The sequence below is a fragment of the Pleurodeles waltl genome, chromosome 2_2 (genome assembly GCF_031143425.1).
Source record: "Pleurodeles waltl isolate 20211129_DDA chromosome 2_2, aPleWal1.hap1.20221129, whole genome shotgun sequence".
NCBI classification, from domain to species: Eukaryota; Metazoa; Chordata; class Amphibia; order Caudata; family Salamandridae; genus Pleurodeles; species Pleurodeles waltl.
In genome coordinates, this window is record NC_090439.1 from 987,494,038 (window position 1) to 987,510,773 (window position 16,736).

The 16,736-nt window shown below is 45.6% G+C and overlaps 1 protein-coding gene across 1 annotated transcript in view; it reads left to right on the forward strand.

Moving 5' to 3' along the window:
• Positions 1–16,736, forward strand: part of TBC1D31 (TBC1 domain family member 31) — a 578,066-nt gene that overhangs the window by 524,000 nt on the left and 37,330 nt on the right. The window contains exon 20 of the mRNA XM_069220688.1: positions 15,117–15,270. Within this exon, the coding sequence (XP_069076789.1) occupies positions 15,117–15,270 (154 nt within the window). The remainder of the gene's footprint in view (positions 1–15,116; positions 15,271–16,736) is intronic.

The window sequence follows — 16,736 nt, forward strand, 5'->3', positions numbered from 1 at the left end:
GAGGTATCCAGCCATCATTTTTGGTGCTTGATGATGACACCAGTGTCATGTGTGGCATGCAAGAGAGCCAGATCGAGGGGTGGCTGGAGATGGAGGTTGGGTGCGCTCTTGAAGAACCTCTCAGATCACCTCCCAACAGGGTTGAACTGCAGGGCATCCCCAGAGCAGATGTATCATGTCTTCCCGTATCTGAGTACTTCGCCAGCAGTGGGAAGAGGCAGCCAATTTCGCCCTGTAGAGCTTGAAGGGTGACCAGTGCCAATCATGGATGATTTTAAAAAAATAAAACAAAAAATTAGCCGGGCTTCTCTTAGACTTTTGTCATTGAATGAAGAATATCTATCCAGTCTGTTTCATCCAAAGAGTCTGAGAGACATGGTCTCCCCCGGGTATACAGGGAACTTGCAATGGGTTTCGAGTACAGATGATCAATTAGGGTCACTGAGAAGCCTGAAATAAGTTTCTTGTGTGTTCCCTATGCGCTAAAGTACCAGGGTAGAGTTGCCTGAAATCTGAGGGTCATTGTCACGTCTTTTTGAGAAGGATCGATTTCAGTTGCCAGTATTGTACAGTACAGTACAGTAAGAAATTGTTCCGGTTCCAGATAAAACTTTAAATAAAGAGTCACACAGGTGACAAACTGCCCATTGCATTTAAAATGATCCAATGTCGGAATACTCTTTTTGAACCATAGGGACTAGGCCATCGGGTGACCGTCTAGGGTGATAGCTGGTTATTCTAGATGGGTGCCAATGAGTTGACAAATCCCTTCTGCTTCAAGAGGTTATGGCTTGACTCCCAAACCCTGGGTGTGTGCCCTGAAGAATAGGATTAGCTCAGGATGAAGCTGCCAATTTCGCTTTGTACAGTACCGGTTTGGTGTTTGGAGCATTTTGAAAATAATTTTTCAAAAGCAACCAGTTTGTGGCTTCATCTATAGGAAGGAGATAATGTGCATACTGGCAGAGGCGTATGGCCCTATGGTTCAAATCGGGGCAAGGGAGACCCAGACCTCCAGCTGTGGTGTTGGCACTTGGCTTGCTGGCTGAAAGCCTTGGGCTTTCCCTTTAGCATATGTACCGTTGAATTTGGGAGTTGATTTGTCATAGTTGTGACATAGAGACCGGTATCAGTAACATGCCAAAACGTAGTTTAAATGGGTTGTCTCCTCAATCAGTCGACTTGTAGAGTACGACTTTTCACCTGTGAGTATCGAGCCGCTGTCAGGGTCGACGGTCTCAGTCAAAGGTTTTCAGCATCCTACAGAACTCCTGTAGAGTAGGGGAGGTCCTGAGGTGCAGGGGAAGGCTTTTCCAGGCTTTGGCTGCAAGTTAGGAGAAGGAGCAGCCTCCTGCACTGCTGTGTTGTATGTGAGGGGTATGGACCAGCGTGAGGGAGATGGACCAGAGGTATTTGAAGGGTTTGTGGAATCTCAGGTGGTGGTTGATGTAGGAGAGTCCGAAGTTGACTAGGGCCTTGAACGTGTGGGTGAGGAGCATGAACTGGCATCTCTTCTGAACAGGGAGCCACTGTAGTTTTTGAGGTGGGGTGATGTGAGTGTGACAAGGGAGATCCTGCGTTAGTCTTGCCACAACGCTGTGGATGGTCTGTAGTCTTTAAACTAAGTGTGCCTAAATTCTGTTGTCCAGTTAACTGGTGACGAGGGCATGGATCATGGGGCGTCTCGCATTTTGGGGAAGCCACTTGAAAATCTTACATAACATGCGCAGGATGAAGAAGCAGGAGGATGACATCGCATTGACTTGAGACCTCTTGGTGAGTTTGCTGCTCAGGATGAGACAGAGGTTCCTGCTGTGCTTAGCTAGGGATGGAGTGGGCCCTAGTTCTGTGGGCCACCAGGAGGCGTCTCAGGGGAAGTTGTCACTGCTGAAGATAAAGATGTCTGTGTTAAACTTGAGGCAGTTATCCATCATCAAATTGCCACTGGTGGTCATGCAGTGGTATCTGATGGTTCTGGCGACGGTGGAGTTTTCAGAGAGAGAGGATGAGTTGTGTATTATCGGCATAGGATATAACGTTGAGTCTGTGGTATCTGACTATGTTGGCAAGGGGACATGCAGATGTTGAAGAAGGTAGGACTGAGTGATCACCCTTGAGGGATTCCGCAGATGATTGGTTTGTGTTCGAAGGTGTGGGGCACAAAGTGGACTCATTGTGTTCTGTCAGTAAGGAAGGAAGCAGTCCATCAGCAGTGTGTGGTGGGAGAGAGTATCGAAGGCCCCTGAGGGATCAAGGAGAATAAGGGCGGCTGTATCTCCTTTATCAAGGACAGCCTGGTTTGTATTGGTGGCTGCGATCAGGGCTGTCTCTGTGCTATGGTTGCTGCAGAATCCAGAGTGGGAGTTGTCCAGTAGGTGATTGTGTTTCAGGTAGATGAGTTGTTGGTTGATGACTTTTTCGATTACTTTGGCCGGGATAAGGCGCAGGGAGATGGGTCTGTACTTACTGAGTATGTTGGAGTCTACCGAAGGTTTCTTCAGAAGCTGTTTGTCTTCTGGTTAGGTGGCAGAATCCAGTGAAGTGTTGAGTAGGGTGGAAAGTTTGAGGCTGATCCTGGATGCTCCTAGGTTGAAGGTGTGATGGGGACATGGGTCATATGCTGCCCCTGAGTGGATGGATTTCATGATGGTGATGGTGTCCTGAGTGGTGAGGGGGTTCTAGGTGGTTAGCCTTAGGATGGTCGTGTGTGTAGAGGTGTGGCTGTTGAAAATGTCTTCAGGCTTGAGGAAGGGATTGACGTTTCTGTTGATTTTGGCGATTTTTGTTGTGTAAGAAATCTTCAGGGCTGTCTCATTGGTCCTGAGAGAGAGCGAGATGTTGCTTGTCACCATTGCGGAGTTGGTAAATTCCTTGACTATGTAGAAAAGCTTCTTAATTTCTTAGGGTTAGCTTTGATGCATGATGCCAGGGCTTTTTTCTTCATCGCACGCAGATGACGGTGGTATAGTTTGAGTGCTGATTTGTAGGCGGTTCTGTCAGCGGGGTCTTTGTAGGTGCGCCTCCTACTCTTGAGGTGCTTCCAGTGGCACTTGGCTTTCTTGAGGTCCCCAGTTTACCAGCTGGCATGCTTGGTTGAACTTCTGCGTTCCATGTTCTTGATGAGGGCGACGATGTCAGTGCAGTCAGTGTTCCAGGTGTTAAAGGTTCTGACGGTCTGGTTCACATTGTTGTGGTGTTTGGGTGGGTTGAGCGCGAGGGTGTTCGTCCATTTGGTCTCTGAGGTCTTGTTCCATCTGCAATGGGTGGCATTGGGTTGTGTCGGGGCATGGTGGTCGTGATGATGAAGTTCGGTGGTGTGGCTGTATTTGATGCACTTGCTGGAGGTGAATATGGGATCAAGCATATGTCCTGCGAAGTGCATGAAGTTGTGTACAAGTTGGTTGAGGCCGATGTTGTTCAGGCTTTCGAGGTTGGTGGAGTTAGGGTCAGTTTTGTCATTGAGGTGGAAGTTGAAGTAGCCCAGGAACATGTAGTCCTTTGAGACGATAGCGAGGGGGGGGTGAAGAAATCGATGAGGTTTCAGAAAGTAGTTTGAGGTCCCAGTGGACAGCATGTGAGGGTTCCCCTAATTATGGATTTCTCTTCTGTTTGGATAGTGAAGTTGAGGTGTTTAATTGCTGGTTGGTGTTGTTCGTGGCTGTGGTACATTTGATGGAGTCCCTGTGGATGATGGTGATTCCTCCACCTGGCTTGTTGATGCAGCGGGTGATTCTGTATCCTGCTATTATGGCAGTGGCAAGGTCAGGGGCTGACACAGGGTTAAGACAGATCTTGGTGAGAAAGACGTCGGGTGTGAGAGTGTTGATACGGTCCCAGACCTCGGAGCATGGTTGCTGCGTGAGCTAGTGCTGAGGAGGTTGTATGCGAGCTGGTGGTGGGTATCCAGTGTTGCAGATTGAGTGGTCTTTGTGTTGCCTAAAGGGGTGGGGGTGTGCGTGTTGTGGCAGAGGAAAGGTCCTACTGTGGAGTGGAGTGCAGCGCAGTGGTAGTGTTTGTGGTGGTATCCAGGATCGAGGGCAGTATTTGGGCCGGGGTCACTAACGTGATCCTGGGGCAGATGAGCTTGCTTTTGGTGCACCTTGGCGCAGCCCTTGTGTAGCCACCATTAAGTAGGTCCTGGGAGTTGAGAGGGGTGCTAGGAGGCAGTGGATGGAGCTGGCGAAAAGGAGGGAAAGCTAAGCAGGCACAGGTAAGGAAAGGAGAAGGATGAAGGAGGTACAGGGGGAGGTGGATTTGGAGGTGGTGGGAGCAGAAGAAGGGAACTGAAACAGAGGAAAAAGGGACAGCAGCAAAAGCAGGCTAATAGAGCCCAAACAGGGCAGAAACAAAGAAAACAGAGAGCATAAAGACTGAAGGAATAAGTTGAGAACGAAGCAATAGCGAAAAGACTGAAGTGGAGAGTTGAGAAAAAATAGGCGGGAGCAGCAGTAAAAAGGGTGGGAAAGAAAGCAGGAAAAGGCTCGGGAAGAGAGTGTCGCATAAGCAGGACGGGGAAGAAGAATGCAGCTGAGGAGAGAGGGCCTGAAGAACGCCGATCCTGGAGCTAGCTGAGGGCCCACAGAGGTAGGTGGAGAGCGAGTCACCATCTTGATTGGATCCTAGACATTTTAAAATAGATACAACAGGAGCGGATCTATGGAATTAATTCAGAAGCACTGGAGGTAGACCCTCTAGCTTGGGAAAGATTCCGACACCTGTTGAAGAAATTAATTTAAAATGGAAGGGGCAGGTCAGAGAAATGATGGCAGGGTTGATTAAGGTTAGGAGGCAGGTTCAAACCGAGGGTCCTTTCCATGCTTTAACAGGCCCAAACTGGGAAGACACCAAAGAGGACATCTTTAATTTACCTGCCTTTTACCTGGATGCCTGAGCTGGACACCACCAGAGGACTGGTTAAGTATGGCTACTCGCCAATAGGAAACTTTTAGCAGGAGGGACAAGGAAAGCCATTGACTCCACGTAAAGATGTGGAATGATGTACGTTAGCTCACAAAAATACAACTTAGCTGGGACCGTAAAAATACTTATCCTTGTTGGTGTCCCCACTCAGTATGTTTGCAGCTGTAATGGCAACATTATCAAAAACTGAGAAAGGACTTCTATCAGTTTTTCTAAATATACTAATTGTTGAAATCAAAAACAAATTAACCCAAGTAGGACAAAATAAAAATAAGTGACAATGTTATGATCTGTTTTTTTTTTTTGCCCTGATTGCTGATTAACCAAAGTAATGTGATGTCTGTCAGAGTTTTCTGATCTTAAGGATATATAGTGTTTGCTGTTTGTCCACAAACTCGCAATGCCCTATGTCCTCAACTGATCTGCATCCTATACTGATTTTTCATTGTGTTATCAACCATGCATCAATTCATGTGATAACCTGTAATGCGTGAAAAATGGGTATGAAGGAAACATATCGTTCTTATAAATGTGCCTAAAATAATGAGCTTAGGAAAAGTGGTTACTTAAGCAACTATGAATTTGGGGTTGTCCATACTATTGTGATTCAAAGGGCATTTTGAAAAATATGTTCTTACTTGCACACTGGCTTACATTTTGAAGCTGAAAAAAGAATTCAAACAATCTGGTAATGTGGGCAGACGCTGAATTTGGACCTGGTGTTGGTCCGCACCCAAAGGAAACCTATGAACCTCATACTTTTCTAAAAACTATAACACAGGGAGAGGAGGGACCAGGGTGCCGTAACTTGTGCAGATCTCATTACATTCTCCAGCACAGAATGCCCTGCGAACATTGGCTAAATTCACAGATGTCCTACAAGTTCAAGAATTTTAAGGGATCCACAAAATGTATATCACCCAATGTTCCCACACTTCTCACATAAAAAAGTTAACCTGATTGGGTTGGTGGGCCTATATCCTGTGACACGAAAGGCCCCAAAACACGGCAAAGAAACATCCAGATTTCTGCTTTCAAAATGCAGTATTTAGGCACGGCTGGGAAACATACGAACCCTAGACATTTGTGAAACCTTTACATTCAAGGGCAGTCAAGGTGATGTGACTTGTGTGGATCCCACTACTTTGTCTTACCAAGAATGCTCTACAAGTGTTAAACTTTGGCAAAAATAATGTATTTTACTCACATTTCTGTGAGGCAAAGTTCTGGTATCTGCAGTTATCAATAGAATTCCTACCACCTAGCATTCTCACCCTTCTCATGATATAAACTGCACCCCACTTGTGTGGGTGAACCCCTCGCCCACAACAGCAAACAGTCAAACTTTGGACCATGTGAAGTTATTGGTGTGTGAACGAGGCCTTCAAAAGAAATGAGTTTTGATCCATTCCTATGACGTGTGTTCGGTTATCCCACACATGAGAGGCAGTTGTTCAAGTGAAAGAAGTATAGGGATACAGGGCAGTAAGGCTTTGCCCATTAAGTGGAAGTCCCAGGTTTCTGTCACATAAATATGGGGAAAAGTATTTTTTTATCCATACAGGGAAATTCACAGGACATTAAGTAAATAAATTTACTGGGATCCTTGTAAACCACACTCTTGAATTCTCGTGGTTCTCTATGTTTCAGAAATACCCATGGTTGCCAGCTGACTCAAAGCCTGAATACTGCAGCCATTGATCATAGCAAATGGGATTTAATTGGGAGTGCTTTTGACAGATAGGCTGGTAGGGAGGGGTGAAGCCACCATTGTGTCTCACCCTGGGGATTGAAATACTGTGTGGTGTGCACGAGGGAGACCCAATGGCAGGATGTCCCACCGCATTCCTTTTCTCACTTTTTTCCCCTCAGTCCGGTGGGCTTTCAGTCCTGCTGGGTGGGGGGATTGGGGTGCTCACCACCTATCTGCTTGTCCTGTGGGGGTGGGGTGCTAGTCAATATCCATCTTTTATATACATAAAAACAGTCCTGTGTTGAGGGTCTTTCTGCCCTCGTCCTCCCATGGGGGGCAGAAAGACTGGTAGGGGTTTTATGAGTGGGGTAAAGTCCACATTTTGGACAGGCAGATCCCCACCCCATTTCTGTTTTACAGCTATAAAATACCCTGGTGGCCAGTTGGCTTTCTGCTCCCCCTACCTCCAAGGAACCAGATTGGAAGAAACACACCTAGTCTACCCCGCCGGAACCTCTAGATCAGTGGTCTCCAAACTGTTTTATGCCACGCCCCCTCCCCAGTTGAAAAATAAAATTCAGTGCCCCCCCCTCAGAATTTTTCCCAATTATTTTATAAAGATGGCAATGTTTAAATATGTTTAGACATACTTATACATTACAGTTAAGTAATGTTACCTTGTTATTAGTATTTCTGCTTCAAACAAAACAATGTAATCTTTGTAAGGCTTCTTTTGGCCAGAGCCTGGCGCCCCCCTGGGATCACTTGAGGCTCCCCTAGGGGGGCCCACCCCCCACTTTGAAGACCCCTGCTCTAGATGTAGATGTACGTCCCAATTCCAGGACAGGCTGGTCAACACTGCATAACTTACTATGGGCTTTCTCTCCACTTAGGGGGTAGGTTAGAGGCAAATCAACATTCAGTCAATCTCTACTTAAAAGGGGGTGGGGGCTTTTGGTGGGTGGGGGAGCAATTGTCATTACCTGGGAGGGGATTGCTCCGTTCACCTTTATCAGCCTTCGTGGTCTAGAGGGTGGATCCTTGCTCAGGCATCCATGAGTAAAGATGCACTAGATGTGCTAATCAGTCCTTGGGGGGGCTGAGACATTCCCCAGAGCATCAATCACAGTGAAACCAACATGCATGGCACACTTGAAAGACAGTGAGAAAAGCAGGCTCAGTGCACTCATTCACTTATCCACTCATCCGTGCATTCACGTGTATATCCATTCTTGCAACAGTTGCATTGTTCTTTATTCATCCACACAACCAAATAATCATCAAAGAACTACTGTCACTTACAAGCAAGACCTATTCACTTTACTAGTGCTTGTTTTGGCCACTTGACTAAAGAAAGGCATGATAGTTCTCAACACTTTCCAATAATTAAAACCTTGTTCACTTGCAAGATCAGAACTAGTTAGGCAGGCATAGCAAAAGCAAGTAATTTAGAAAGGCAAATTTGTAGATACTGGAACCAAAGTAAGAGCCAGCCTAAACCATTCAGGAATAACCACTGGCAAAGTCAATAAATTGGTCTGGCCCTCTGTTAGGGAGGTGTTTGCTCATAAATGGGAATTTCTGTGTGTGTTGCCCCAGCTGCCCCAGAAAGAAATCCCTATAATTCAGCAACATCTGGGGTCAACAGTGTGGAAGCTGGGAGTAGGGCGCTTTTGCTGAACAAATTGCATTAGCACTGGTAGTCTGTATCCTGAAATAAGGGTGGTATGAAAGGAAGTCAAAAGAATGACTTTTGCATTGTAAGTGGTGAACATAAAGGGGGTTCACTGCAAAATAACGCATAGTTGATTCTTTTGACAAAAGGACAGCATTTTCATTCCATCTTTAAGAATTCCTATGTGCATACACATCTTCGCTTTGTGAGCAAAGAGTTGTAAACTTAACATGTTATAAAAGGAAAAACAAATGCACACACAAGGGTGAATATCACTATGCCTTTATGATATGCCAAGGCATCTATGCAGCAATAATCCTAAAGAAATAATTCATACATAAGCATTTAAACTGTGGTGGTAGGAAACACTATACATGAAGGATCATACATTGGCCGTAGTCTAACAAAATGACTACTTGATGGCACATCACCAAACCCTGGTGGGAACACAAATGGTACAATCTAATAATCTATTAAATGCAATGACCTTGATGAGCTTATGGAGGAAACTGCAAACCAAATAAAACTAATTGTTTTCTCTATACATGATATGAGGTCTTCCAGGCAGCTGTAACTATCTGATGTTAGACCTAAAAAGCTTATTTGCCCAGAGATTGTCTCAGTGATCAAATATGGTGATTTTGGATGTTATGGTAACCTTTAAAACCATAACTCGCCCGGGAATGCACTGCTCATGACCTCACACATGAAATCACAAATGACAATAATGAAATCTCATATCACTTCATAGAGGAATCACTGAAGTTGTAGGGTTATGCCCCTTTACATGTTCTCATGTATCAATCTTGCCTTCAACCTTTTCCCAGCTTTTGTGTTATCATAAATTACTGTGTATAGTTTTCACCCATGGTTTGGGCCATATGCAGCAATGATTGAGCACAGGGCCAGTCCTACAGCCAGGACCTGTGCCACGCCTCATTAAGGACCTGAGTGACTTTGTACATCTGCAATGTGCAAAAATGGAATCTAACTTAGGGACAAGCTCCTGTCCAAACCCAACACCCAGCATCCATGTGCATTTAGCCCCGTTTTCAATGGCCAACTAGATTCTTATGTCTGCTTCTCCTTCTGTGTTGTTCAGCAGAGGTTGAAAGGCAAAATGTGCATTCCATTTGATGCAGCAGTAATGATGTCTATTTTATTTATTCTTTTTTTTTTTTTGAAGTTTTATGTAGCGCAAATTCAACCCAAAGGTATTGGAGCTCTTTACATGAGTAAAAGTTATTCATGCATTTCATTTATTATTCATTACTTTTTTCGCACTGGGATATTAAGTGATTTGCACAAAATCACAGGATGTTGATCCAACAGTGGGTCTCAAACCTGATTTGCAACTGATTCGCAACTCTGGCCATAACGTCACACCTCTCCCTTATTCTAGTTTCATTACCATCTTTGTTGATACAGAGTCACATTGCTTGGGTTGTCTGTGCCATCTGTACTGTCAACTTGAGATGAAATGGGATGTCATCAATGGAGTAATTTGTGAATGTGGTCTGTGATATCATGTGTGAGAGGATGACTATTGCATTCCGGCGAATTATGGTTGTGCAGCTCCATAACTGGTGTGTTTCAATGTATGTTTTTCAACTGAAAATCATGTTCTTAACATCACTGTTAGACCTGACAACCTTGGGGCAGTCTTCCCCTCAACCTTTTGCCTACTTCCTCTGTTTTCGCTGGCTTTAGGACTCTGTGCACTTTACCCCAGCTACCCAGTGCTAAAGTACTTGTCTTCTCTCCCCTAAAACATTTGAACCTTGGCTTAACCCCCAATTGCCATATTTAATTTTCTTATTATAAGTCCCTAGTAAAGTGCACTACAGGTGACCAGGACCTGTAAATTAAATGTTACTCGTGGGCCTGATTGTGCCACCCACTTAAGCAGCCCCCTAAACATTCCTCAGGCATGCTGTTGCAGAGCCTGTGTGTGCTGTTTTACACTGCCATATCATCTGGCAAAATAATCCTACATATGTCACCTCTAAGATAGGCCCTGGACAGCAAAGGGGGCAGGGTGCAATGTATTTAAAAGGCAGGGCATGTACTTTTATGTTTTACATGTCCTGGAAATGAAAAACTCCCAAAGTCGTTTTTCACTACAGCAAGGTCAGTCTCTCCTGTAGGATAGCAATGGGAGTACTCTATTACATTTTATAAGTGTCATTCACAATCTGGAAGTGATATGTTTTTCAAGTTTGGTGTCTCTGGTTCACAATATAAAATTACAACTTATGGTGAAGTCGGATTTTAAATTGCAGTGCTGGAAATGACACTTTTAGAATGTTTGCATTTGCTTACTTTAGCCATTTGGTGCCTGCTGTCTGTCTTTGAATACACTGGGGTGGGTCACAGCTGACTTTGGGCATTCTCTCTAGACAGCCATTCACAAAGGGAGTTTAAGTGTGACTTGATGGGCCATTCACTCCGTGATTGGCCATCCTGGGCAGGATGGGATGGAGGAGCCAGGCACAGCCTCACATTTACACCTGAATAGGCTGTGTCCTCTCCCCACACAAAGGGCTGCATACCCCCCTGTAGTGGGTTCTGGAGCAAGAGCTGGAAGGGAGGACCTCTGTGCACTTCAAAGACCTGTCTCCCCTAATTCAAAGGCACAAATGGGTATAAGTACTAGACCTCTAAAACTGCCACTTCAGTACATTTCTGGACCTGTGGCTAATTTGTCAGGAAGAAGGGCTGCTGTACTGCTCCAAGGACTGCCACTTTGCTGGACTCCTGCTTTGCTGTGCTGACCCTTGGGCAGTAAGCTGACTGACCCCAGGAAGCTTGCTGAGGAGGCAGACTTGTGGGCTAGCACCAGTGTGTCCATAAAGGAATCTGGGGAGACTCCCACAAAGGTGGTCAGGGTTCCCACCAGAAGAAAGAGGGGATGGGGGGGAGAAAAACTTAACAATAAGGAGTTCTCTAAAGGTCCCAAAAACAATTCCCAAGAGGGTAGTGGTAACCACTCCCAGTCTGACCTTAAAAAGAAGGGGTTCTTCGATCATAAGACAGGGAGATCTGCACCCAATGTACTGAGTACTACAAGTATGGGCACTCCAGGGGCAACTCCTAGTTTCCCAAGGGGTCACAGCCCCCCAGTGGTGGGCAGACACCTGGGTTGGCCAGTGTAGTGCTCAGGGAGGAGATGGGCCCAGTTAGCTTGGAGGGACAGACAGTGGGGAATAAAGTAATGGGGCCAAAAGTCCAAATGCCTGCAAATATTTCAAAGTGTAGGCAGAGAGTCATCATTAATGGCCGACAGGTGGAGGCTCTGCAAGACACAGGAGCCAGCATGACTACTGTGAAGTGTCAGCTGGTGTCTGCAGAGCAGGTCCTACTGAACGCAATCCACCAGGTCATAGTCACCAACAATCACAAGAACCATCTACTAATGGCTCAGGTTCTCTTTAGTTGGGGGGTGGGGGGGTCTCAGGTTCTCTGAAAGTTGCAATGAGCCCTGCCTTGGCTGTTTATTGTTTGCTAGGAAACGACCTGGAGCACACTGCCTAGAGGAAGGTAGAGCTCGAGTCTCACTTAGAGATGATGTGATTGCTTGAATGGGTCTGTATGACCACAGTCCACGGCTTCCTGGGAAGGGAGTCAAGGGTGTGTGGAGCCTGGAACAATGGCCCAGACAGCTGCTAAGAAGAGGGACATGGGGAATGGAAACCAGCCCCGGAAATTCCTGTAGTGGAGGTTGATGGGGTCCCTGAGGAGGAGGCCCCTGAGCCAACCGGGTAGGACATTGTCGCCCTAGGTGTGACCTCCCTGAGCTTGCTGGCATGTTGAAGGTTGGCAGACCAGGGAGGAATTCTGCTGAGCATAGAAGGAATATTGCAACAGGCCTCAGCCTATGCAGCAGGTGAAGACCGAATCTACTAGAAGAAGAATGATCTCCTACATAGTGAGCCTAAGACCCCTGAAACTGGAGCAGCCCAAGTGCTGGTAGTCCCCCAGTGGTTCAGGGCTTTGCTACTGGGTTTCAGCACTTGGCATACCCCTAGTAGGACATTTGATGCAAGACCAGACCTTTGCTAGGCTTGTCACCCACTATTATTGTCCCTGATTGAGGACAGCCTCAGATGCATTCTACAGGTCCTGTTCCACCTGCCAGGCCAGTGGGAAGACAGGGGAAAAGCAAAAATGCTCCCCAAACCTGGTATTGGCAGCCCCTTTGAAAGGGTGGGCATCAACATCATTGGACCTTTGGACCCCAAGAGGGGCTTACGCAACATGTTTGTCCTGATCTTGGTGGACCATGCCACCCGATATCCAGAGGCAATCTCTCTGAGGTCAGTGAATGCACCTGTGGTGGCCAGAGCTCTGATGGTGATCTTTACCCGTGTGGGGTTCCCAAAGGAGGTAGTGTCTGACAGAGGCACTAACTTCATGTCTGCGTACATGAGGTCCATGTGGGATGAGTGTAGTGTAACCTACAAGTTCACCACACCCTATCACCCCCAAACCAGTGGTCATGTGGAGAGATTCAACAAGACATTGAAGGGCATGATTATTGGTCTGCCTGATCCATTAGTGTAAGTGGGGCGTCCTCTTGCCATGCCTTCCCTTCGCCCACAGGGAGGTGCCACAGAAAGGCATAAGGTTAAGTCCCTCTAAACTCCTCTATGGCCATTCTGTTAGGGGGACTTTGAGCCTTGTCAAGGAGGGACAAGGAGATAGCTTCCAAGGAACCACCCCACAATGTGGTCAGCTACATGCTGGCCCTCCGCAACCAGGTGGACTGCTTCTGGAAGAAGGCAAAAAGCAATCTATAGGCCAGCCAAGAAGTCATGAAACTCTGGTATGACCAGAAGGCCACTTTGGTGTAGTTTCAGCCTGGCCAGAAAGTGTGGGTCAGGGAACCAGTAGAGCTCAGGGCTCTCCAGGACCTCTGGACTCACCCATACAAAATCAGGGAGAGCAAGGGGAAGGCCACCTACCTGCAGACCTCCACACCCCTAGAAACCCCATGGATGTTCCATGTAAACTGACTTGAGCCTCACTTCGAGAGCAGTGGAAGAGGAGGGTGAATCTCACCCTGACCTCCTCTATGTACAGGAAGATGATGGATCAGTGGAGGTTGTTAACCTCTCTTCCACCCTGACCCCAGAAACAGCAGGGTGACTGTTGAAAGTTTCTGGGACAGTTTGCCTCCCTGTTCTCACTCACCCCTGGGCTCACTTATGTGTGCATCCATGATATTGACACCGGAGACAGTCGACCTGTAAAGAACAACATTTACAGTTTGTTAGACAGGGAGAGAGCCAACATCAATGAGGAAGTCCCCAAGATGTTAACATTAGGGGTGATTGAGCCCTCTAACAGCCCCTGGTCCATCCCTGTGGTGTTGGTACCATAGGCTGCCCCACCAGGCACCACACCACACCACAACTCTGGCTCTGCGTGGACTACCTAGGACTTCACTTGGTCACCAGACCTGATGCACTCTCCATCCCCTGAGCTGATGACCTCATTGACATGATGGGCGCTGCCAAGGTCTTCAGTACTTTTGATTTGACATCAGGGTACTGGCAGATTGCCCTGACTGAGAGGACTGAAGAGAGATCAGCATTTTCAACACCAGAGGGCCGCTTCCAGTTTCAGTTAATGCCCTTTGGAGTGAAAAATGGCCCCTGCTGCCTTCCTAACCAAGCTGACTTCTGAGAAGCGGCCCAGATTGGTGATCTGGACAGAGGCTTGTCAGAAAGCCTTTGGTTCCTCAAGGAAACCATGTATACAACACCTAATTTATCTGAACAGTTTATCCTGTAAATAGATGCTTCAGAACATGGCTTAGGGGCAATCTTAGCACAGCTAAATGAAGAGGGCCTAGACCGACCAGTAATCTTTATTAGTAGAAGGTTACTTCCACTAGAACAGAGGCGGACTGTCATTAAAATAGGAGCTTTTGCTGTGGTCTGGGCACTGAAGAATTTGAGACCTTAACTGTTTCGGACTCAGTTCCTGGTTTAGACAGACCACAGGCCCCTCAGATGGCTCCTGGAGACTAGGGGTGAAAATCCCAAACTATTGAGGTGGTCCAACTCCCTACAGGGAATGGACTTTACTGGGGAGCACCGTCCGGTGTGTCTCCTTATTGAAGAGAACTCCTAAGGGGTTGGGTAACTCTCCCCACCTTGGGGGGTGGGGGTGTTTGTGTGTAGACACATGTTAGACCTGACAGCCTTAGGATGGTCTTCCCCCTAACTTTTTGCCTACCTCCTCCACATTTCTGACCTCATGTTTGTTGGCTTTAGGACTCTGTGTACTTTATCCCCGCTACCAAGGCTAAAGGGCTTGTGCTCTCTCCCCTAAAACATGGTAACATTGGCTTAATCGCAATTGGCATATATAATTTACGTATGAGTCCCTTATCAAGTGCACTACAGGTGCACAGAGCCTGTAAATTAAATGCTACTTGTGGGCCTGCAACACTGATTGTGCCACTCACTTAAGTAGCCCTCTAACCATGTCTCAGGCCCTCCGTTGCAGAGCCAGTGTGTGTAGTTTTACACTGCCATGTTGACCTGCCAAAATAACCCTTTTGCCAACTCCTAACCTTCCCTTTTCGTAATCACTTTGCAATAAATGGATAAATAGTAAGAGTCCTAAGGAACTCTGAGAACATTGTCACGTAGATAATATCCTTATTTCTTAAATACTCTTTTGATATACTTTATAGTGCTTTTTATTAGGGTGACTAAAATTTTTAAATTTGTACATTTAAGCTGTGCGTCTGAGTGATTTATGCCATATATCTGACAAGTTATCAGTGATCATTTAAATAAATGTATTCTTCTTTAGTGGGCAGAGGTTGCGGAGACAAGAGCTCAGCTTGAGGCCAAAGAATTTGAAACAGCTGTCTTGGAAGCTCAAAGAAAGGAGCTGTTAGATGGTAGAGATAATCCTGTTGTCGAATCTGCTGGAAATGCCACTCATACTGAAACTGAGTGTTTTGGTTTGTATATGTTTCTTATTTTCACCACTCATTAAATTTGTTTTCTGTTAGACAGTTACCCTTTGCAGTAAAAGTTTTGCAAAAGCTGGATTCCATCAACAAGATATGAAGTTTTGATGTTTCTTATTTTCTACAGTTGTCATTGCCATTTGTACTTTTACAATCTCCATTTAATAAAGTGAAATGCAAGGAATGATATGCTGAAACATCTAACTGTAGTTAATATTATCTAAATCTTCTCTTTGAAAGTACACTTTCACACTTGTGTGCATGTTTTTTTAGTTTAAGTTTATTAAATAAACAAAGAGTAAACAGACAAAATAATGACATAAGAAATATAATTACAGTGTCTTAAAAATACTAGAGTACAATAATAATAATATTGAAGAAATGCTGTCTTATAAAAGTATTCTTTGGAAAGTTGGGTGGGGGGTAAAGGTGGGAATTAATGCATGTACATTAGCTGGTTTATATAATGATGTACGTTAGGGAAAGACTACACGTTTCCTGAGCTGGATATAAAATAAAAAGCAACAGTGTAGTGCATTAATGAATACTTCATTTACACTCCTAGCTGCAGAAATATCCATCCATGCCAGGCTGTATACGTAGAGTTTTTCTTCTTTTCTAGTTGGGCTCTAGACAGTGTCAGAGGTATTAGAGGAGCTGAATTGCACAACCTTCATTGCAGGAAGTGATGTATATGGACGATAGAGGTGGAGGCTTCAGGTTTCCATCGCTAGCCAAGTTTTAAATGGGTTTTTAGAAACATGTTGGTGTTTTTATTGCTCATTGCGGCAAGGGTGCCTACTTTCTGATTTAATAAATCCTTTTGGGCTTTTAAACACAAGACAACACTAGATAAGTGTCTGAATTTTTTTTCCCTCTCCGGATCTTGTGAGTCTTTGTCTTCAGATGCATTATAAACTCTTCTGCGAACAAAGTCGAAATCTTCCATGACTGACAAAAGCCAACTCGTCTTTGGTGACGATAGGGATGAAATCCCCCAATCACCGAAAATATGATAATGACTTTCTATTTGGAACTAAAATATGCCAGTGGATTCAACACTTTACCTGAAAGAGGGGTCGGTTCTTCCCTTGGTTTTTCAACATAAGAGACAGCCTCATTTGTTATAGTCATCAGATGAACAACTGAAGTCCTTGACTTACAGTTGCCATCTGTTTGGGTGAATACCAGTATCCTCACTGACATTTTGGAGCCTGGGCAGGCCTCATCAGTGCCCTTGCTGTTGTCCAGCGAATCCCTGACCGACACTCTTGTGGGTAACTGGACTAATCCTTGTTCTTGCCCTCCTGTAAATAGGTGGCATGATGCCACAAACCTACTTCTGGTGACCCTGCTTTATTGATGCAGCACCCTACTTCTGAGAGCCTGGTAATTCAGGCTTTTATAAGCACGAGTAATCTCACCCCATTCCCTAGTATAGTTCAGTTCAGTGGGCT